Consider the following 24879-nt stretch of genomic DNA (forward strand, 5'->3'; position numbering starts at 1 on the left):
ATAAAAATCCATTGTGAATCCATTTGGGCCTGGAGCTTTTGTCCTATCCATCATAAACACTGCCTCCTTGATCTCCTCTAAATCAAAAACCTTATCTAGCCCCTCCCTATCCGCTACACTTAGAGTAGGCCAATCCAGCCCTTCCAGCCAAACCATCACATTTACCGGCCTTTTGAAAATAGATTTAAAATGATTTACAAAGGCCTCTACTATTTCTGCTTGGTGGGAAATTACTTCACCTTTGACTTCCAATTTTGAAAAGTTCTTCCTTCTTCTGCTATTTGCCAAAGAATGGAAAAACCTCGTGTTTCTGTCTCCCTCCTTTAACCATTTGCACCTAGGTTTCTGTCTCCAACTTATTTCCTCCTAGAGCGAAAGGTCTTCCATCTGCCTCCTCACACTCCACCTCAACTCTCTGTCTTCCTCTCCAAAGGAACCCCTTACTTCCTTCAAATCCAAGTCCTCTAATTGTTCCAGCAAAGTCTGCTTTCTCTCCTCCAATCTTCCAAACTCTAGCCGGTTCCACTCTTTTATCTTGTATTTTAGAAATTGAAGCTTCTTGTGGAATTCCATACCCTCCCACTCTATTGACCGATTACATTGCTCCTACCAGTCTTTGATTTTCTCAATGAATCCCGGATGAGCCAACCACATGTTCTCAAACCTAAAGGGGGTAGGTCCATCTCCTCTTAATTCCTCCTTACACATCACTATGGGCCAGTGGTTTGAGGTAAGTCTAGGGAGTGCCCTAGAAGTTAGATTCCCCCAGTGCTCTTCCCAATCTGTTGAAAACAAGAATCTATCTAGCTTGGAGCAAAATGGCCTAGATTGTAGGTTGGATCAGGTGAAATTGTGATTTAGAAGAGGGATTTCTTTAAGTTCAAAGGTGTCCACAAACTGATTGAAATTCCTCATGCTTGTAATCACCCTCGGACTCGGATTGTTAGTTTCCTCTTTGAACCTCACCACATTAAAATCCCCTCCCACGCACCAGGGTCCTTCCCAGAGGCCCTTAATATCACTCAACGCTTCCCACAGTTTCTTTCTCTGCCTGTAGTCGTTGGGGCCATGTACATTTGTTAAGACCCATTCAAAATCATCTCCTATTAATTCCTCGACCCCTACAACCACATCTTCTTTCCACAAAGTTACAATCCCACCTGAAGCTCCCCATGATGGAGCAGTCGCCCACCTTATCCCCCTTGATCTCCACACACCTCTTGGCCATCTACTGTCGAAATCAGATCTCTTGGATTCTTGAATTAACACCACATCCGGGTCAAACTTCTTAATCACCTCTTTGATAGTTGTTCTCTTCCTCGCACTACCCATCCCCCTTACATTCCAGCTTAGGATCCGCATTTCAAATTTAGGCTTCAACCCTAACTCACCAGAGATTTATTTAATCCCTTTCCTTCTCTCCCCTCTCACCCCAAACTTCTTATCCCCCTCAACTTCTCTCCTTAACCTCTCAACTTCACTCAGTTTTCTTCTTTTAATCTTACTCTCCTCCTTTTTTGTAGAAAGGCTTTTAGGTCATTTGGGTTCTTAAGTTTACACCCTAGCTTGCCAACAAATTCTGCTATTGAGTCCTCCTTACTAGCCTCCCCTCTTTTAATATCTTTGTGCTCTCCACTCCTAGCCATCTCCTCAACTCTGCCCTCGGCCTCCCCACTATAAGCCGATTCTGTCCCAGTTGTAGCCTTCCTCCATAATTCATTTATTTCAACTGCTCCCATTATATTGTCAATGATTCCCCAAATTCTTTTATTCCTGCAAGTTCCCTTTGCCCTCATCTCCCCTTCCAACACCCCCTGAAAACTTCTTGTGGTCTTCTGACTATGGGCTTCAGACTTTGAACTGGGGAGGGAATCTGGAACAAGGGACAAAGCAACCTCATCAGTAGAAAAAAATGAATTTACAAAGTTGACAGATTTACCTGAAACCGACCGGGAGAGCGAAATGCAAGGGAGGACAGGTGGAAGCCAAACCCAGTAAAGAGAAATTGGAGTTTTCTGTCTCCTCGTTTTGGAGGGAAACATTCCCCGTCATTTGGTTTACACACAGGCTGCTTCTCTTACCCGACTGTTTACCTCTCAGAGGTGTATCCCTGTTCGGTTTTGGGTTAACATGATCTTCCACCATCTCAGTTTCTTGCTTGGCCCCAAGACTTGGTGAAGGCTTATCCCCTTGTGGGCATTGGAATTGCCCCCCATCGGTTTGACCTGCGCTGTTGGCTAACACTGACTTTTCCTTCCGATCCGCCCCAGACTCCACTTGTGCGCACTCCCAATCTCCAAGAAAGAGACCCATCAGATTTAGAGTCTCCCTGTTTTGATCTCCTTGGAGTTCATCGTCTTCCAAACTCCCTTTGCTTGAAATTTCTTCTGAACTCTCCTCCTCATCTTCACTTTTGGAACTACACCTTAACCAACCCTTATCTTCCTCCTCCCTTTCTTCTGTTCTGTCCCTCAGGTATCGCGGATTTGGGCGATCTACTGTAAGAGAGAGCTGTTCATCAACATCCCGCCGAGAGACCCAGCTCAGAGACTTAGTTCCAGCTTCTGTTCGCCGCTCCTGAACCTTGTTCGTTTCATACGCACCTGATTTGGAAGATGATAGATGGTAAGTCTTGTCTACCATCTCCCTCTCCTTAACCTGACCCACGTGACAACTTAAACTATCACGTGGCTCACTTAATGTCTTCAAAGGTCTAAAGGCTGGGCTGCCCCTACTTCCAGCCGGTTCAGATAAAGCCACTCGGTTGAGACCGACCGGGCCGGCTCCTCTCCTGGCCACATCAGCAAAGGAAGGACCACCATTAATAAAAGTCTTTAATTAAAAAATATTTGAATTTATTGCCTTAAATAGAGCATTTCGGGACTGATTAACCTCCTGCAACTGTTCCTCTTCCATTTTCACACTGCCGAACTTCCCCTTCTCCATCCCTAGCTGGCCACGTGTCCTCCACCCTGCCACTTCACCATCATCCCCTACCTCCGTTCGTCTTCCCCAAAGCGATGCTTCAGCTTCAGAAGCAAGCCAAATCTTGTACCATGGGGTTCTAGATTTAGAACCCTATGTGGGTCAAGACATTATTAATGGTGCTTGCCTCGCTTCAACATCAAGGCAAGTGTGCAGATGCCTCTGTCAAAGCTGATTTGGTGGCATTTCATTATAATAATGGGTTGGTCCACGCATACATATAACACAAGTAAGGTGAATGGTTACATCTTCTGACTACTGTTCAGTATGTATGTCTACTGTTTTTATTATTATACATCCACAGGCACACCTGTAGCGGCCAAACGAGTGTTTAGCATGATGCAAGTATGATTAGGACAATTATGACTAAGATGGGTCAAAGGTGTTTTTTTTGTTGTCTTATATTGTTTTTGAGTTAACCTTTGCCTTAAGCCCTTAACTGTTAAAAGTCTTTTGAAAAGTTTTGGAGTGGTATTTTAAAAGTTAAAGTTGTAACTAAAGCACAAGTGGTTCCTAGAACCTGTGGTGCAAGGTGCAAAGGAAAAGTTTGCATGTGGACAAAGTGAGGCCCTTCATTTGAAAAAAAAAAAACAAAAGAAAAAACTTGATATACAAAAACATGCAAATTTAAACTCTGAAAGACAACATATTTTGGAACACCTATTACCTATATTGGTTAGAGCGTTGTGTTATTGACACAAGGGTTATAGCCTTGTGCATTCAAGTCCATACTTAGGCTAAAATGTTTAAACTCTAAATATCTTAGTTACAACCTAGAATATAGTAAATTACCCTTTTGAACATTAAATTTAAGGTTAATTCATCAAAACATAGCTACAAACCAGGTTAGAGTGCATCTAGGTTCAGGTGAAGTGCATGCTATAAAATGAGCCTTACTGTGAGGCTGTGATCCTAGGTTATCAAGTCCGGGCCTGCTTTTAGGTTCATGCTACTACCATCAGACCACATTATGAGCAACACCAAGTGCCAATCCCATAAATCTAATCCATGGACATAACTAAATTAAAGTGATCCTTGATACGAACATTTAGGCCATGTTTTAGAAAGTATAAAGTATATTAGGGGCCCAAAAGCACAAGTATAAAAAGGTGACTTCGTGCTTTTGGCGGTTTTTGTACTTTGTTTTTTAAAAGTGCAAAAAATTGTGAAGGTGCTACTTTTCATCTTTTTGTGCTTTCAAAAGTACAAAAGGGATTCTCGAAAACTCTATCCAAACAGCACCTTAACATTTTATTTGCTTCCCGGGAATATATTCATACCTTGTTCAGCACATTTTTATTCTCTCCACACGAGGGGGAAAATTTTGTGGAGCTGTATCACTGTTGCTATTCTTTGGTGTGTGCTGGAAGAAAGGAATGCAAAATCTTTGATGAGAAAGCATAATCTATAAGAGCTATTAGAGTGGCATGTTGAGTCAAGTCTGTGGATGTTTTCTCTTCACTCTCCATTGATAATATAATTAGTAATTGGCACGCTGTTGCTTGTTCCTCTTTGACAAGGAGTAGTATTATTTTGTGGTGGTTCACTTCCCACCTTAATACAATAAAATTAAATTTTGATGGATGTGGCTTTCCAACCCAGGTATTTCAGGTCTGGGGGGTGATTTAAGAAACAGTAACAGTGTTGGGCATTTAGCACTATATTCAGGACCTACAAGTTCTGACAATTCCTTGGGCAGAACTGTTGGTGGTTCAGCAAGGCTAAAGCTGGAAAAACCTTTAGTCTCAGGAACCTGCAGGTGGAATGTGACTCATGAGTGGTTATTGGCTGGTAGGGGAATGGTTTCTTGGGTCCTTGGGAGCATAGATATAGAGGGATTAAACAATTGGTAAAGGAGATAACAACAACCTTTACTTGGTGTACATTGTCAGCTAATTGTGCTACTGATACCTTGGCAAAACAAGGGGCAGGGTGGAACCATGCACATTGAGGTTTGATCCCTCAAAAGAGGGAACTTGTAACACAGAATATTATAGTTAGGATATAAAAGGGATGGGCTGCATTGGTAGACCCTTTAGTTGGGGTGCTTGCACATTTATACATGTACAACAGTCTTTTATAACAACTAACAAAATTGTTTTGTTCCTGATAAAAAAACATTTTATAATCAGAAGGGGATAGAAAGGAAGGCGAAGATGGCCCTGTGAATAAATTTACTAATATGTGGCTCTAATGTAACTTGTAATTTAAGCTATTCTGATCAAAGAAAAGGTTGATCGATATACAACTTGCCTGTATGCCCAAATATTGACCATTTATGATCCTCAGAATTATAGAGCAGTTAGCATCTTTCATTTTATGCCAAAGTAAATTTTAGTGAACGGCCAGTCAGCGGGATTCTTCAAAAGTACCAGAGGCCTTAGACAAGGGGATCCCCTTTCCCCTCTTCTATTTATCTGTGTGATGGAGACCTTAACTATTTTTGTGAACAAAGTAGATGAGTTGGGCCTGTCATGCCCGGGGGGGGGGGGGAGAAAGTCCAGCTGCTCCAATTTGCAGATGACACTCTTTGCTTCATTGATGCAGAAGTAGATCAACTTGAAATTCTATTTGGGGTTCTGAGTTGGTCTGAAGTGGTTACAGGGCTGAGACCAAATTGGTCTAAGTGTAGACTAATTCCAGTGGGCAGGATTGAGAATCTAAAATCTCTAGCTGAGGTCCTTGCCTGTCAAATTGGATTTCTGCCTACCATATACCTTGGTTTGCCTCCAGGAGCTAAGTGTACTTCATCTTTGATTTGGGATCCGGTGGTGGAAAGGCTGGAAAGAAAATTAGCTTCTTGGGAAGCCAAATATTTAACTTTGGGAGGCAGGATCACTCTCCTTAAAAACTCCCTCTCAAATATGCCCTCTTATTTTCTCTCTTCCCTATTCCAACAAAAGTGGCCCAAAGGGTGGAAAAAATCCAGAGAGGTTTTTTTTGGAAAGGCTGGGATGAGGAAAAAACAGTACACTTGGTCGGTTAGGACCAAATTTGTTCTCCCAAAGGAAAAGGGGGTCTGGGGATTAGGAGACTGAAAATATTTAATGAAGCCCTCCTTGGAAAATGGATCAGGAGATTTGGGACAGAGAAGGATAGCTGGTGGAGGAGACTGGTTGCAGCTAAATACGACACAGACAGAGGTTACTGGATAACTAGCTCTAGTATTAATTCCTTAGGGTGCTCCCTTTGGAAGAAGATCATGGATTTGCTCCCTTTCTGAATAAGGGTTTGATTCTGAAGGTGGGAAATGGTCAGCATTTAAAATTCTGGAAAGACAAATGGTGTTCAGATAGGTCTTTGGCAGAGTTGTTTCCTCACTTGTATCCCCTGGTTGACAATCAGGAAGATTTGGTGGCTGAGTGCTATGAAGTCTTAAACAACTCCATCTTGCAACCCCTCATTTAGAAGAAATTCCAGGATTGGGAAATTAATCAAGTGAGGGAGCTGTTTGAGCTGATTTCCAATCAGACCATAAGCCTGCTGGAAGAAGATAGTTGGAGCTGGAAGAAGATAGTTGGATCTGGAAGAAGATAGTTGGACCTCACTTGAGCTGATTAATCAAGTGAGATCCTTTGCCAGATGTTTGGAAGGAGGTAACAGACCTGATTTTCCAGCTGCTACTATTTGGAATGCGACAGCCCCTACCAAAGTAAATGTTCTTGTCTTGGTTGCTGCCCCTGGATAGATGCCTCACTAAGGAAAACCTGATGAGGAGAGGAATTCTGATTCAAGACTTAAATTGTGTGTTATGTGGTCAGCAGGAAGAGGATAACAGTCATTTGTTCCTCCACTGTTCTGTTTCCATGTCTTTATGGAATCACTATCTTTCCTCTGTGGGTGTATCCTGGGTCATGCCAAATCCTGTGTTGGATCTGCTATGGTGTTGGGATTGTTTAAGGCTTTCCAAGTTGGCCAAAAGTGTATGGAGAACAATTCCTGCAGCAGTGATCAGCACCATCTGGGTGGAGAGAAACAATAGTGTTCCAGAACAAGGCTAAAGAAGTGGACAACCTCATTTCTAATTCTTTTGGCAAAGTGGTATCTTGGACTGCATCTGTAAAAGGTTTCCAAACCAGGGAGTTTGAAGCCCATCTGAACTCTAGAAGTCTTCTTGAGTTGTAATGTAGTCTGGGTTTTGGGCCTAGCTTCTCTTAAAAGGGACCTATTTTGTATCCTATTTCCATTTCTTAATAACTTACCCTACCTTTTTCAAAAAAAAAAAGTAAGTTTTATTTAAGATGGAATTTTAGTAAAATGAACAAAGATACTTTTCAATCTATGATGTAAATAATATTTATGTCCCAATCCAGCACCAAAACAAAAGGCATTTTGTGGAAGAATAAGAATACCCAGTTAAGGGTGGCATTTATTTCTGAACCATCTGGCTCAGCCGGCCCAATTGTGGTCCAAAGGACTTTATGGCTGGGACTAGTATTTCTTGAATCATGCTTCCTGATTCACTCAAGTCTGGGTCATTTTGGACCGAGCCTGGTTTATAGATACTTACAAACATCATGTATGCAGTTCACATGTACAGTAATTATATACGAGAATGGTTTAAAACCTCCCTGATTTCCTTAATATTTCCACAACATATTTCCATTTCCATGGGTAGTGACATGAAATTTTACTGGAATCGACATTTCCCCAATGAACACTACCAGACCTACGTGGAGTACAAGAGATGGTATCCACGACATATTTCCATTTTCACTTCCATGGGTAGCAACATGTAATTTTACTAGAATTGACATATTCCTTTTGAACACTACCAGTACTATGTGGAGTACAAGAGATAGTATTATAACATAAGTTGGTGACAGTATTGTCCACCTAAGTTGGTGATAGTATTATAACATATGTGAAGTAACAAGTTATTGTCCACCTAACTTACATGATTACAACTTCGAGCTAGCTCAATATTCACTTCAAACATGAAGTTAAATAATAGTTTTTATTTCTGTAGTAAGATTATTTGGTTGATCTGTTACAACCATTTACATTTTCTATGAGTTTAAATTTTGCTTTAACTAATTCTATCATGAAGTTCTAAAGCTTAAGGTTTACAAGGCAACTTCAGAACGTATTCTTTTGTCTATAACCCTGGTTTCTTAGTTTTGTTTAATAACTTGGAACAAGATAATAATTTAAAAAGCTGTGCCTATGCTTCTTTTGTCATTTCATAAAATATCATTCTATATTTTGCATATTTTACAATGTTTCCACCATGTCTATAATTTTCACAATATTTCCATACGATATTTCTGACATTTCCGACATGTTTCTTATATTTGGATGACCGACATTTCCACTGATATCGACATTTTAAACATAACGAGACTATACTATATATTGAACAGTATATATATATATATATATACTCACCAATATATAGCCATAAATTATACAGAGGTGTACATACATAACACATGGGTACACAATAGACAAAGTGTTTTAAAAGCAAGAAGCAAAACGAAGGCACAAGGGGTTCCTAGAGCCTGAGACACAAGGTGTGGTAAGAGGTGCCTGAACCAAGTGAGGTTTCACCTATATAAAAAAACTGAAAGAAAACTTGATATATAACAATATGAAAATCTAGGTTCTAAAGGAAATACATCCTGTTTGGTCAATTGTATTTTTTTTTTTTAAACGTTTGTTATGCTTATAGATTAGGGAGGTGTGGCTTTTTCTTTGAAAAATATGAAAGCACACTTCTCATAAATGCAAAAAGCCAAAGCCATTTTTTGGCTTTTTTGAACAGGCTTCTGGGTCCAAAAAAACCCATTTTTGCCTTTTTTTTACCAAGCATTTATATCTGGGTGCTTTTGGATTCTTGAACACACTAAGCCCCAGAAGCGCTTATTCGTAGCCTTATTAGAGAAAAAGAGAAAAAGAATTACAAACTAGTGGGGTGTCAAGATAACACCCAAGAACAGGAACCACTCAACCAAAGAAATTATCAAAATTAAAATCTTGTAATTCAAGCACTTCTAAAAAACTTTCTCCCAAAGAAGTTCCAGTGGTAGTGGTGGAGTGGATAGTTGTCAAGGCACCTAGGCGATGCCGCGGTGGAATTTGAAAGTATAAAATAAATATCCAAACCCCTCTTAAGCTACTTTATTGATTTTATATACTAACCAACATACCTGTATGCTAGCAATAAAATCATTTGATAAAACATAAAGTGCCATAGCTAGCATACAGGCCAACAAAAATGGGGGAGTGCAGCTAAGAAAAGAGAGAAAAATAAGGGGGTAGAGCCCTGTTTTGTTCCCAAAATAAGTTGTCCAAGAGGATGACTTGGACTGTTTTTAAGGGGGTGGAGACCCTGTTTCGTTCAAAAAACGCATTATTAAAAAATAGTGCGAAAAAATACATGAAAGTTTTAGAAACAGTCGCATCTCGTGCCTTTCCATGGGTTGCATGTAACTCTTTATTTACTGGTCTAATAAAATCTTACTCATTTATCAAAAAAAAAAAAGTTTTAGAAACATACCTGGAGGTCTTCGACAACTTGCACTGAACAATCGAAACTTCTCAGCCCTTGGTTTCTCTTCTCAGCTCTTGGTTCAGAACTCAAAGTCTCGAACCCAAAGAAACTTTTGTAGTTTTAATATAAAAGAGAATCACTTTAATAAAAATGGTAACATACAACGGGGTGTATTCTAATAAAATAAAACAAACCAATAAAACATATGCACATTTGAAATATATATATATATATATATATATATAATATGGGTGAGCGCCTAGTACAAAAACACCTTGGCGTTGGGTGAGGCGATCTCTAAAAATCGCCTAGGTCACCTTGAGAACTATGGTGGAGTGGTTGAGGAGTGGGAAGGCAGCACTATGGCAGTATAGGAATGATCTGAAGAAGTTCCAATGGCAGACTAGAGAGATGGAAGTGAGATTTCAATGGGTTCAAAGGACAGCCAACAGAGGGAACAAAGTTTTTGGGCACAATTGTAAGGAAAGTTGTAGGGGGAGATAAAGACTTGCTTTTTTTTTGTGATAAGTAGGTAAAGACTTGCTATCTCTCCCATAAACACTAGTGATTTGTACCTTTAAATCTATATTAATAAAATGTTCAGTTATTGATAAAAAATCAAAAAACGTTCTCCCAAATCTGCTCTGTTGACTTGTGCAAATAGCGTTCTGTTTCTTTCTTTCCAGATTTTCCAACATACAGCAGCGGGGGTGCAGCTCCCTATGATTCTAGGGAGGATGGTAAAGAAAGATTTGTTAACATAGAGAATAATTAGTGGAGGATGGTAAAAATTCCATATCTTTTGTGTGAATGGAAATGGAAGAAAAGCCAAGCCAATTAAAACTGATAAAAAAGGCCAACCCAATTAAAGATGATGCATATCGGCATATGTGGCATACAAGAAAGGTTAAAAGAAAGTATAGCAAACCATCACGGGACTTCTGGTTCCCAACCTGTTTTTTTAATCTATAACAATAAGATTCATTAATTAAGAATAAGATTACAGAGGAGGTCAGCTAAAATATCTTAACTCCCCAAAAATGCCAACATACACCCAAAATAAAAAGAACAATTACAACTGAGTGCAAAAGACAGAACTCCTATTCAACCCTTGCCTAGCTAGGCCATCTGCAAATGAATTTTGCACTTCTCTTTACCCATGTATCGAACTTCAATGTCCTTAGTCAGCGATTTAAATTTCCTTTTTTCATTGCTGTAGTTCCAAAGCCTAGAGTTGTCTTCTTTTAGCCAGCTCACTACAGTCTCAGAGTCTCCTTCTATGATCAATTTATTAACATTCAGATCTTTAGCCCTTTGTTCCCAACCTTAGGAATCCATCTGAATGATGGTTTGCATTTTTCCTGAACCTTAAACTGAACAATCCTCAAAATGAATGATTCGTCTTATAACCACCCCTGTCAAGGGTATCTGCAAATTAGTTTGTCAACCTTTGAGTCCATCTGAACAAGTTGTCATTCTGGATTCCAAATATTAGCCCCTTTTAATATGATGTGCACAGAACCAAGCACTTCCCTGACGAGTCCTATGTCCATCCCATTGTGGATCTCCTCAATCACATCTAGCTTGATACTGGGGGACAAACATGAAGTTAACACTTAACTTCCTTGAGAGAAATTCAGGAGAAGTTTTTGAAGTATATATTGATTTGTTATTTTGCTAAAGAATGTCTTTGTTCCATTTAAGTAGAAAGGAGAAAGAGTGTAATTCACACATCTGCCAAACAAAAGAGGGGAAGGACCCATGCATGGATTGCATTGTCCTTTTTTATTGGTCAACAAGAATATGTAAGTTCAAAGAATGGTTGGGGGGGAGGACTTTCTTTTTAGTGGTGCAATTTAGTCAGGTTGGGTTAAGCATTTTCAAAATTTGAATGGGCCTGCAAAATAGTTGAAGTCTTTCAACTTGGACAACCTGACTTGCACCTCTATATTTTTCCCATTTACTGTTAATAAAAGGGCATCCTTGGTCTAGAGAGTGTATTATAAATGGGTTTATTAGCACCTATGAACATCTTGATTGTGTCTGTCTACAGCTTAATGTTGGGGTATGTCAAATAGATGAACCAGTAAAAGAGAAAAATGCCTGGATGCATCTCAGTATTTATAGTGTGTTTGCATACTTTGCCTTAGCCTCTTTGGGCTCTATATAAATTGTCTTATATCATGAACTCAGCCAGATGAAGCTGAACTGCTTATTCTTTGGGCAGGGTCATGCTTCCCAAATCAACATGCCAATGTTTTATTTCAAGTGATAGTGTCCACTGTCCATAATTAAGCTTCTAATTTGCTACATCTTTGGTATCTAGGCTGAATCTTCTGTTCCATTGTGTCCCTAGATCTGCTAAAATATGATAGAGATTCCATGTATTTGGATGGTGCTTTGGTGGTTTAAGGACCTTGCTCTGTGTATGTTTGTTGTATGCCCATATGTCTTTGGGCTCTTTGTGAGCTTGTGTTTTTGGGCTTTCTTTGCATGTCAATTTTATTTTTTATATATTTTTGGTTATCAATGAGAACTCTTATTATCTTATTATTTACTTTCCTGGTTTTTGATAAGTAATTAAAATTTTATTAATAAAAGGAGAAAGGAGGCCAAGAAGCCTTGAATTACATGGGGTCTGCAACATATTGAACATAAAAACAACAAGAACCATCAGCCTAATCTGCCAAAGCAAAGTCTCCCCTGCCATTACAAAGTCTGAAAATTGGACTCAGTTGAAGTTTGAACTATTTTAATATTGATGCCATGACATGAGAACACTGTTTTTTTTTTTTTTTACTTTTTTCAACTATGCTTATAACCTTTTGAGCCTTGTGCCATCTGCCTTCCAACATCCTATTATGTCTCCTTCCAAATGCACTGGAAGATGGTGAAAGGATTCAGATTCCACAAGATTGTAGTCTGTTTGCTAAAATTTCTTGATGGCCAAGAATCCACCAAGCATACTAGGTTATCAGGAATGGTGTAGTTCCAATGTAGTGGCTTCATAAAGTTCTACCAAACTAGGGTAGATAACATACCCCATTTTTTAAAATCTCTTGAGTCTTGATGGACAAGAATCCACTAAGCATACTAAGTTATCAGGTATGATGCAGTTCCAGTGTATTGGCTTCATGAAGTGCTACCAAACTAGCGTAGAAAACCTACCCCATTTTCACTTTTTTTTGTTTGTGGCTACTTGGTATAGTTGTCGAGGCGACGCCTAGGCGACAAGGCACCCTTGGAGGCTCGCCTCGCCCAGTCGCCAAGCAGTTTTTCATACTGTGTAATAAAATACTTCTTCTTCTTCTAATTCTTCTTCTTCTTCCACCTTTTCTTTTCTTCTTTTCCTATAACAAAAATAGGGGTTCAGCCCCTATATTTTTTGAACTTAAAATTTTGTCTAATCAACACATTTCTTTTCTTTTCTTCCACCTTTTCTTTTCTTCTTTTCCTATAACAAAAATAGGGGTCCGGCCTCTATATTTTTAGAATTTCTTTCCTTTCTTCTTTTTCTTCTCATAAATATGTTGATTTTCTAGACTTAAACATGAAGTTTATAATTTTCTTATGAAAATTATGGATAGTTATTAAAGAAAGTTGGTTATGGAACCTAGGGAAATACCCTAGGATATGTAATTTTTACTTAAAAAAATCCATCGCCTAGGCGACTAGCCTTGCCTTGGCGCCTTGAAAACTATGGTACTTACTAGTGGTTCTGCTTGATCCTCTCAAATCAAGTTAACTCTTTCGACCAAGCTTCAGAGATAATATGCAAGGTTTTGCTTTTAGATTGTTCTGAAAAACAAAGAGGAGTCTGGGTCTGTATCAATTGTGCATCTGAGCTAAAAAAAGGTTTTGCTTTTTTGTAAAATTAATTTAACCTAGCTATGTTTGTTAGTTACTGACTGCTTAATTCTTAAATAGGTAATGATTTCGGCAAAGGAAGAGCCAGATGCTTCAGTGCCTCCTGCAATGGATGCTCTGCTGAGAGTTCATAAGCGCATTGTTGATGGTTTAGATGGTGATTTTTCTTGTCCTCCAAGTTCTGGTGGCACAATTTCATCAAGGCTACTAGTTGCAGCTTCACAAGCTGGAAGTTTGATTGGAAGGCAGGGAGCAACCATTAAATCTGTTCAAGAAGAATCAAATTGTGTCATTCGAGTTCTTGGACCAGGTACTATTCAATTCAATCCCTAACATGTACATCTTGAGCTAGATCATTTTTTCTTCACATTCTCTTTTAAATTTTCCTTAATCTATATTGCTTCCCTTTCCCTCGATAAGACTAACAAAGAATTGTCATAGGAGATCTGAAATGCACAAACAGGAAGGATTTGGGCAAATGCCTATTTCATTACAAGGTCAATAATGTCCAATCCTTCAAAAATCTATTTTGGCCACAGATTTTGCAGCCTCATTAATTCATTTCAGAGTAAAAATAGGCCATTACTCAATGTTGGTCCTGGACCAGGGGTAAACTGGATACAACCATAACCTTTGTCTCTCCCCCCTCTCCCCCCTGTCTTTTACACAAAGTGAATACTCTCAGAAATTATCAAAAAAGAAAAAAAAGACTGCTCTCAGACTTGAACCTGCATTCGTATACTTGTAGGACTTAGATTTTACCATTACACCAAGAAGCCCAAAATGGCTCCTAATTCATTTCTGAGAGTTGCTCAGAATAAGGGGAAAAATAACAGATTCTTTAATTGTCTCAGGAGTGCCTGGGTTATGCAGGGAACATCTATGTCTTCTTTGGCCATTCAACAGTTACACCCAATTGGTATGGCTTGTTGCCAGAACCTTGTGCATTATTGAGAGAAGAAAATCCTTACCCCTATTCATTAAATTCTGCATGTGCGTGGGAGTATGCATATTTTCTTAAACTGCCATCAAATTGCATAGCTGTTTTGAAATACAGAACATCTACCAGTTGTTGCACTACAAGATGACAGAGTGGTTGAGATACAAGGGGAACCTGCTGGGGTGCACAAAGCCGTTGAGCTCATTGCTTCTCATCTCAGGAAGTTTTTAGTTGATCACAGTGTAATTCCAGTTTTTGAAATACATGTAAGTTTATTCTCATCCTTATTTTTTGGAGAATAGCATCTTAAAGGTCATTTTGACCCATGGAGATTACATAACAAGGACATGCAATTAAATAAAGTGATTTGGTTTTGAATAGTTATTGGACTTTCCCCTTGCAGATGCAAATGCCAAATCCCCAAATGGAACAGAACATGCCACCACATCAGTCTTGGGGCCCCCCACCACAAGGGCTACCCCCAAATGTTGGTGGTGGTCCTGGCTTTGGGACTATTCCTCAACACATGCCACCCCCACGGCAATACGATAATTATTATCCATCAGCTGACCTGCCACCTTTGGAAAAACAACCTCACCAGGCTCTCTCTGCATATGGAAGAGAGGCTCCTTTGGGAGTTCATTCTTCAACTAATGTGCAGCATCCATCACCAATGATCACTCAGGTACATTTTTTTTTCTTGATGTTGTTTTCTTTATGGATGAAACTCAATCTATAAATCTATGAAGAGAATAAATTTAAAGATAATGAATTTGGTGTTTGAAAGTGCTTTATTTAGAAAACTGTTCCAAAATTTGATCTACCAAAGATGAGAACATTCACAGCCTGACTTGGATCATTCTCATTCAAGGCTATAAACAAATAGAAGAATTGACGTTTCAACTTCTGCCATATTGAACATAGTCTACAGAATAATTTGATATTAAAGCTATTTTTTCTTAATGTTTGCAGGTCACACAGCACATGCAAATTCCACTATCCTATGCTGATGCTGTAATTGGGACTGCTGGTGCAAATATAAGCTATATCCGGCGTTCCAGTGGGGCAACCATTACAATACAGGAAACAAGGGGTGTGCCTGGGGAAATGACTGTCGAGATCAATGGAACTGCTTCTCAAGTTCAGACAGCTCAACAGTTGATACAGGCATGTTTATGTTGTCAACAAGATTTTTTTTTCTCTTCATTGATCTATCTATCTGACTATAACACCAAAGTTGTTTCATCTTTCTATGTTCCTTTAGCTTGAGTTAATTGGGATTTGGGCATTGTAGTTGCACGAGTAATGGCATAAATTTTGGAAGTTATCTTTCAATTACTCCGTTTTGCATATTTGCATGACACCCATATGGTCTCTGTGATGCATGGATGGGGGAATGCATGTTGCCTTGTGTTTCTACTGCTCTTCAAGCATATGACTACATTTTGTTGGATTGTCTGCTAATAACTAATATTCTTGGTTTGCAGAATTTCATGGCCGAAGCTGCAGGCCCTACACAGAACTCAGTTGGTGGGTCTACTGACCAAGGCTATAATGCTTTTCCAACCTACGGTACCATGTACGCATCTCCCCCATCCAATAATGCAGGGCAAACTGCTGGAGTCTATGACTCAGCCTATGGCACAAACTATGGGTATTAGGTATGCAAAAAGACCTGATCATTACTGAGACAATACTAAGCTTAGATCGGACTTGCTTGGTCACAAGGACCAGAAAATTGTAGGGAGGTAGTTGTACCATCGAAATGTTGCTCTGTGGCTGTCTGCTTTAGCATTAGGAAAAGTTACCATTTAGGTTTCATTTGTACAATAGGCGAACATTGGTCATACTTTTGGTCCATTGTTCTTCTTTCACTCATGTAGCTGCTCTCACATTTTGGTTATTCTGAGTATCTAACCTTGATTCTTGTGTATTGATTCCCTTTCGAGTGATGCCATTCCTTTTTTCTTGTCATTCTTGCCCCTTTCTTTTTCTGGGAAACGTACCTGAAAGCAATGTTTTGAAAATTGTAATCGAATTGGAAATCGTAGAGAAAATTGAATCGAATCGTTAATGTATCATTACGTAAGATTATTTGCAATTTTTACAAACATGTCAAAAAAACGTAAATATAGATATATTAGAAAAGGCTAAATATAGGGTTAAATACTTAAAGTACCTCTATGCTTTAGCAAATCGACAGTAATATCCTTAAATTTTCTGACAATGGACAAAATCTTCTGTTAATATGTCGTTACAATCCGTTAACATGTGATGTCAGATGATTTATATATATATTTTTTAAAATATCAGTTTTACCTTTTTATGGTTGAAAATGTTTATTTTATGTTTTTACTCTTCATTATTCTTCAAATTTTCAAAACATTTCTCCACCCAAAACATATTTACAAAGCTGTAATCATCATCAGCAGCTATAATTCCCTTTTTCAAAATATTGAAGTTGAAAGCATTCCTTTAAAACAAAGCCAAGTATCTCAATTTCTTCTACGCCATGGATCAGCCATGATAATCTACTATAATCTTTTTTTTTTCACAAGAAATATTCTGATATTTTTACCAGCCAATAAAGAAGGCTCAACTATTATGCTCCATGTACAATCAGGTCTCTCAAAGTTCATTTTCCCTCTAAAAAGAGAGATTTCACCAAAAGTTTTCTTGGTCTTATTTCCAAACAATTTCATCCCTTGACCTAAAACCACTACAGCACTAATGATACAGTAGAATTAGTCAAAGATTGTTTCTAATTTGTCAACAAGCACACTAAGAAAGACAATTCCACCCCAATCATCCTTCTCAAATAGGGTCCTTGATTTGTCCCCAAACCTTGAATTCTTTGAAAAACAAACTTGTCAAATCAGTTACAAAACTGCCAACAATCTATCTCTTATGATTCCTTATATTTGTTGCATATTTCTTTCTATAAGATTGAAGGTGAAAGAGAAACAATAGAACCTGATATCTTTTTTTTGAAAAGAAGCCGACAGGCAATTTCATTCAACTAACTCAATGAAACATTTGATAGTTGATACAAGGATGTTAGAAAGAAAAGATGGAATAGAGGACCAAGTAAATGGTCTATACAATATTAATCCTTTACATGCTACAGCATGAGCAGCACCATTTGAAGCTGGCACAGTGGGTGGTGTAGGTTACCCACCAACAAAAGTTGAGCAATATTATAAGCATCACCTTCAATACCAATCTCTTGTAAAAAGACCGTGAAGGCTATTGCCTCTAGCCCTCTACCGAATCCAAGTAAGAAGCATGAATGGGCAAAGCTCGGGCTAGCAACATGGTACCAGTATGATCTTGAATCACTATGGCCACTTTAGTCGTTGAACTCGTTTTGGCTACATCTACATTAATCTTCACAAAACCACAAGGTGGTTTGCTCCACCTAATATCAGTGCCCACGTCCCCTGCTTCTGCTTGAATGATGTCTGTTAGACCCACTTTTTTCTCCATGCATCTTGAACATCTATCATCTCCATGCGCTCAGATTCTTCAGGCTCCTTGGTGGTTCTCTTCTGTCGTAACTCGTAAGACCCTCTTTAGTTCTCTCTCTCTCTCTCTCTCTCTCTCTCTCTTGCTTTCCTTTTATTTATTTAATTTTCTTCTTTGTATTAGTAAACAACATGGTTTTCAAAATCAGACTGGACTGGAAAATGACCGGTTCCGTTTTTCCCCAAAACCATTCATATTAGTCAGCAAACCATTGACCTGGGAGGTTAACCATTTGAATGGTTTTGACTGTTTTTAATTTTTTTATTTTTTGTCAGAAAAGACAGACCATTCGACCTGGGAACCGGACCCTTGATCGGTTGATTCTCCAGGTCAGTTTTAAAAACTAAACAAAGACAGTTCCCTCAAATTTCTCTTTGTAACCAGTCTCTTCTACTTGAAATATCTCCATCTCATTCCCCAACCCTCTCCCTTTCTATAACTCTCCTTTTATTCCTCTATAATTTTCCTGTTGGTTCCTGATGATGCGCGATCTGGAAGCTCCTAGCTGGAGAATTGCCTGGACGTACTCGTGTGATGAGCTAGATCAATCTGCAAAATAGTGCTCAGAGGGACCGGGGTCGAAGACCGAGTGAGGTCGCTCCGATGCTTAAGTTAGTAATCTGTGTGTTTGTGAGCTAAGTATGAATGGTAGAGAGCTTGAATGTGAGTAATCACACGTACCTTCGCCTTGAGGATCGATGCCCTTATATAGTTGAGTAGTCGTGAACCTTACGAAAAGGCTCTAGGGTCTCCGGGCTAAATAGATAAGACTCGTTCCGTTCCCGAAGGAGAGCAATGCACCAGTTGATAAGGTTTATCCCTTTCCTCTGATTCGGGCGGAGTGAGGATGAGCCCTGTTTTTAGACGTCGTGATCCTGGGAAATTCGGAGTCCGTTAGGGAAGCTTCTGGAGTCGATTACGTGGCGCTTCGGTTCTTTGGCCCCAAACTGATACTTTGGTTTTTTGGCCCCGAACTAAATTGGGTACCGAGGTGCCTTCATGCCGAGATGGCTCTACGCCGAGGTGACCAAATACCCGAGCTCTAACTTTTGTTGACTGGGCTCTCCTTGCTGAGTTGTCATCATTCGAGCAGATCGCGTCCACATGACCTCTACTTACTAGGTTGTGCCAAATCACCCTCCATCAATTGCCCCCCACTCCTCGTGCCAGGGGTTTTGACCCGGTGCGGGGAGTTCATGACGAGCCCAGGTGGATTTGGCACGAAGTCTAGGTGACATGGAGGGTGGACCGTTGATCGGACCTATTCAACCATTCGGCTCAACCAGGAAGTGACCCAGATCGCGTCTTGACTATGCGCGGATGTCACACCGTTTATAAACTCCGCATATGTCAAAGGACGTGCTCAACCGATTTCGTCCTCGGGTGGCGTGCAACCAGTTTTCTTGGGAGCTGTCAGATAACACAAATCACAACCGTTGATTGCTGGATGTGGTGGATTATAAATAGGGGCCGAAGGGCCCATTATCCTCGCCAAAAATTGTGTAACTAAGCTTTCTTGAGATCGCGTCAGAGTCCTTCAGCTCACCATTCTCTCCCCTTGTGTCCGAGGTCGTTACCGCCTTCTTTGGTGAGTTTGTCTTCTTGTGCTGGTTGTCCCCTTCTTCCTTTTTCTTTTTCTTTCTCCTGTCCAATATGTCTAGCGTTAGCACAAATAGGCTACTTAGTGATTTTAGAGAGCTCGGGGGTGTTGAGGTACGGTCTTTAGCTCCCACTAGTGAGGTTAGCTCTTCGCTAAAGAGCTCCTCTTTGAACCTTTCAGGAGAAATGCCTTTACCCGACGTTGGGCTAGCTCGGTTTGAGGAACCCGAATCTTAGGCCGAGCGGCCGACCTCCGGAGAGGGGGTCTCGTCTTCTACTCGAGGTCGGGATCCGAACAACTTCGGTCCTTCCACGATGACCTTAGACAAGTTGTTGTCCTTAATAGCTCATTATCGTCTACTTGATACTCTTGTCTTCAGCATTCCTTTGGGTCAGTACCCTTGGGTTCATGACCATTATGAGCTCACGGTCTTTGAGGAGCAGCTCGTACCTGGGCTGCGCTTCCCGCTCCACCCTTTCATCATAGAAATTATTAAGTTTTTTAACGTCACTATCGATCAGGTTCACCCGAACTCTATCTATACTATTGTTGGTATGATCTCACTCTTCCACGAGTATAACCGACCTCTCTCCCTAGATACCTTTAGCTCAATTTGTTCCATTAAGAAAAATTCTTCTTGTCTGCTTGGCAACACCCGACAAAGTTACTATATCTCACCTCGCCCCGGGTTCAAGGTCTTGTTCAGTAACCCGAACAAGGTATTGGCTTGGAAGAAAAAGGTACTTTTTTGTTCAGAACCCCGAAGGATGGCCATTCCTGACTCATTGGCGAGTGGCCATTAAGGACCCTGGGGTGAGGTTGGATGCAGAGACCAGGGCGGTCATCCATTCTTGGAGGGACCATGGCCTTGAGATGGAAGATTTCCTGGCCGAGGAGAAGCTTGTGCGAGCTGGGCTGAGTCCTCCTGGTAGACCTCTACCTCGACACACACATTACTTCTCTCTTTTTCTCTTATTTGCGCTTACTTCAGTTCGTAACTGACTAGAAAAAATTCTCTTTTTCTTCTCTTTTGTAGGAGCTATGACGGGTGTTGACGTTGTTAACCTCTTGAAGAGTGTTTAGAAGGGGAAGAGAAAGGCCTCGAGAAGATCCTGTCGAGAGGAGGCTACCTCTTCAATTCTTGTCGAACCCGAGGTTGTGGCACCAGAGCCAACCACTACCGAGCTCCTAGGGGAGGATGTTCATCCCCATCCTCCGATTGTTGACCTGGAAGAAGATCAGGGTGAGGAGACTCCACCCCGTGAGCCCGAAGGTACTTCAGTGCCCGAGCCTCAACCCCCTTCAGCAAAGGAAAGCATAATGACTCCGAAGCTCGGGCTCCTTAAAAGCAAAGACACAGTGTTTCCTACGGAGGTCGCGAAGTGGGCTGACATGCCAACAAGTCAGCTCGGAGGAAGAGCAACCAGCTATTGCATGGTGGTAAGTAACCTACCTCTTCGTTTATTTTCTTATCCTTTTTTTCAATGATACTTACACTTTCTTTCTTTTTTAGGTGAACTTTGCTATCCACTCGTTAGTCTATCAATCTGAGATCCGCTTGAAGCAAGCTCAGGAGGCCGAAGAGAACGCTTGAAAGCTTTACCGTGAGCTGGACTTAGCTCGGGGTGAAATTCTTAGGGCAAAAAAGGGAGCTCGAAGCCAGGAAGAGCTAATTCTACTACTAACGGAGGAGAAGAAGAAGTTCAAGGGGGAGAAGGATGCTCTCCACCGGGAGAACAAAAACCTTGAGGCAATGATCAAGGAGCGCATCGAAATCTTCGACACCGCAATTCAGGAGGCGAGGATGCAGGAAAGAGATCGTGTCGTCAAGGAGTTCACGGAGTTCCTCGAATTTCACAACCTCCAAGTCGAGTACGGTTCTGGCTCGTATTGATCGGGCTTCAAGCTCTGCATGTGGCTGGTGCGGCAGAAGTTCCCCAAGCTTAACCTGGGATCCATTTCCATGTCTTCAGTTACTCCAGAGATGGCAAAGGAGGCCGACGAGGAACCTGACTCCTCCGAGGGAGAAAGTGATGATGAACTCCTCGAAGTGAGACCGTCAGAGGAGGCAGGTTGAGACGACGTGGAGGAGGACCACATGGAGACCGACCTACCTACTGGAGGAGATTTTGGAAAGTTTGATGTTTGAACTTGCCTCTTTTCTTGGACCCCCCCGTATATAGTGTATGTCCCAGGCCTCCGAGATCGGTTGTAGTTGTAGTTGCTTTCCTTTCTATATGTTGTTTTGTTTTGTTTTTTTTTTTGCCATATACTCGGAACTTCTTGTTAATGAAGCATCATAATTCTAAAAAGCCTTATGTGTGCAACTGTGTGCAAAATATTTTTCTAAGTGTTGGTTATCCTGAAGTGCCGAGCTAACGAACTGGACTCCAAGTAGGAATAACCCTGTGTTGTTGTACACCGAAGTGGACGGACACTGTAGGGTACATACCTGACCTGTCTATACACGGGCTACTCACTTGCCCGAGCCGAAGAGGCGACTGAGACTTGTCTGCCCATGCCGAAGAGGCAACTAGGACTTATTGTAGAGCAAAGATCTTCTATCAGCTCGACACTGTGGCCCTTAGGCTTCTGGGAGTGACTCATAGTCCTCTCTCCGATTTTTCGTCTTTTTTACTAGTTTGGTGGTCCCATAGACTTAGAGGAATTTTACCTTGGAGTCGTGGACTCATAAGTAGTTCCTTCTTAGGTTGTCGATGTTCCATGCTCGAGGTACCTACTTCCCTTGCAAAGTCTCGAGCTCATACGTGCCATCCTCGAACACCTATCTTATACGGTACGGACCTTCCTAGTTCGGTCCGAGCTTACCCACGCTGGGCTCAAGTACCATAACTTTCTGGAGAACTAGGTCGCTGACACAAAACTGCCGCTTCTTGACTTGGGCGTCATAGTACCGAGCTACTCTCTGTTGGTATGTCGCAGTCCAGATGTAGGCCAGGTCTCACACCTCCTCTACCAGGTCCAGGTCGGTATGGAGCTCGTCGTCATTTGCTTCCTCATCATAGGCCTCAAGTCGCAATGTGGGTATCTCAATCTCTACCGGGATCACCACCTTTGTACCATACGTGAGGTTGAAGGGAGTCTCACCTGTCACGGTCTTGATAGTAGTTCGGTAGACCCAAAGGACACTAGGCACCTCATCCACCCACAATCACTTTGCTTGGGCTAGGCAAGCTTTCAATCCGCGAAGTATCGCCCTGTTAGTTACTTCTGCTTGTCCATTCTTTTAAGAGTGTGCCACCGAGGTAAAGTTTTACTGAATCCCCATCTCGACACACTAGTTTTGGAACTTAATATCTTCAAACTGCTTACCATTGTCGGATATCAGCACCCTGGGTAGTCCAAAGCAGCATACTATGCTCCTCCAGAAGAAATTTTGTATGTTGCGAGCTATGATGGTTACCAGGGGCTCAGCTTCCACCCACTTCGTAAAGTAATCTACTGCCACAACCAGGAACCTCCTTTGCCCAGTTTCTGACGGGAAAGGATCGAGGATGTCGATTCCCCATTGTGCGAAGGGCCACGGGCTGGTAAGGTACTTCAAATCGGCATCAGGTTGATGGTGAATATTGGCATGCCTCTAACATCTGTCACATTTCTTGATGAGCTCAAGTGCGTCTGCCTTCATTGTGGGCCAATAGTAACCTTGCCATAACACTTTCGGTGTGAGGGCTCTGCCCCCCAAAGGTCCACCGCACAAGCCTTCATGGGTGTCGCGAAGTACAAGCTCTTCTGAGGGTCGCAGGCAGCGTAGGTAAGGGAGCGTAAAGGATATCCTATACAGCCGTCCATCTACGAGGACTTACCTGGCTGATTGGCGCTCTACCCTCCGAGCTGGATTGCGTTCTGTAGGTAGGGTCCCGTGGAGCAGGTAATTGGCGAGCAGGTCAATCCAGCTCGGTTCCGCTTGCAACACGGGAGCGACCTCTTCTGCCCCCCGAGAATGTTTGGCTGAGGTAGGTCCTCAAAGTATACAGTTCGCATAGTGTTGTCGCTCGTGCTCACTAGGTGTGATAAGGCATCTGCCTCAGCATTCTAGCAGCTTGGAATTTGCCTAATGAAACAGGAGCTGAAGCTATGCAAGATCTCTCTAACTTTGGCCAGGTAAGCTGCCATAGTTGGGTCGCGGGCTTCATACTCGCCAGTGACTTGGTTGACTACCAGTTGTGAATCGCTACATACGATAAGGTGCTTTGCTCTCATTTTCTTTGCTAAGTTCAGCCAGACGATCAACGCTTCATCCTCTGCCTCGTTGTTCGATGCCTCGAATCCGATCCGAAGAGCATACTCCAGCTTCACCTCGCTTGGGCCGTACTATATCAGTCCCGCACCGCTTCCTCGCTGGTTGGATAAGCCGTCAACATGGAGAATCCAGGGCTCCTTGTCCTAGGTCGGGACTACTTTGACTGGGTCCGGTGCCGCACTGGTTGACGCTTCCGACGTATGAGCGAGCTCGGTCAGTTCAGGGGTTAGTGCGCCGAACGTGCACTCTGCTACGAAGTCTGCCAAGACTTGGGCTTTGATTGCTGGTCATGGCTCGAACCGGATGTCGTATTCGCTCAGCTCGATGGACCACTTCGTTAATCTTCCAGACACCTCGGGCTTGAGCAGAATCTACCTCAGGGATCTATTGGTGAGAACAACGATAATGTGGGCCTGGAAGTATGGGTGAAGTTTCCGGGCTTCTATGACCAGCGCGTATGCTAGTTTCTCGATCTTCGGATACTTAGTCTCTACATCCTGCAAAACTTTACTAACATAGTAGATGGGTCGTTGGACCCGATCTACTTCTTTGATCAATACCGAACTAACTACTTCGTCACTCGCGGAGAGGTATAGTTTTAACTCGTCCCCGTATTCAGGTCGAGTTAAAACCGGTGTGGTACTTAGGTACCTTTTCAACTTGTCAAAGGCGAGATGGCACTCTTCGGTTCATTCAAAATTCTTGCTCTTTTTTATTGCTTTAAAAAAGGGTAAGCATTGGCCCGCTGATTTAGACATGAAGCGGCTTAGGGCAGCTACCCGGCTAGTCAGCCTCTGGACTTTTTTATGTTTTGAGGTGGTTTCATATCTAGGATTGCCTTTATTTTTTCCAAGTTAGCTTCGATGCCACGTCGGTTGACTATGTAGCCTAGGAATTTACCCGAGGTGACTCCGAAGACACACTTATTCGGATTTAATTTCATATTATATCTTCTTAAAATTTGAAAAACGTTATTTAAATCATTTAACAAAGAGTTCAAAAACTAGGTTTTCACGACCATGTCATCAACATAGCATTCTACTTTATTGTTGATCAACGACTCAAACTTTATTTACAAGGTGATGGAAAGTAGCCCCAACATTTTTTAATCCAAAGGGCATAACCTTATAACAATATAGCCCGAGCTCAGTTACAAATGCGGTCTTGTCCTGGTCAGCAAGATCCATCCTAATCTGGTTGTAACC

The 24879-nt window shown here is 41.4% G+C and overlaps 1 protein-coding gene across 2 annotated transcripts in view; it reads left to right on the forward strand.

Moving 5' to 3' along the window:
* LOC104609526 (flowering locus K homology domain-like) overlaps window positions 1-16259 on the forward strand; it is a 48514-nt gene extending 32255 nt beyond the window's left edge. For both annotated transcript variants that reach the window (XM_010275854.3, XM_010275856.3), the window contains exons 3-7: window positions 13406-13655; window positions 14403-14551; window positions 14689-14970; window positions 15258-15452; window positions 15773-16259. In XM_010275854.3, the coding sequence (XP_010274156.1) occupies window positions 13406-13655; window positions 14403-14551; window positions 14689-14970; window positions 15258-15452; window positions 15773-15946 (1050 nt within the window). In that variant the 3' untranslated portion in view covers window positions 15947-16259. The remainder of the gene's footprint in view (window positions 1-13405; window positions 13656-14402; window positions 14552-14688; window positions 14971-15257; window positions 15453-15772) is intronic.
* The last annotated feature ends 8620 nt before the right edge of the window (window positions 16260-24879 follow it).

The sequence above is a fragment of the Nelumbo nucifera genome, chromosome 3 (assembly GCF_055504915.1).
Source record: "Nelumbo nucifera cultivar China Antique chromosome 3, China Antique-T2T, whole genome shotgun sequence".
NCBI classification, from domain to species: domain Eukaryota; kingdom Viridiplantae; phylum Streptophyta; class Magnoliopsida; order Proteales; family Nelumbonaceae; genus Nelumbo; species Nelumbo nucifera.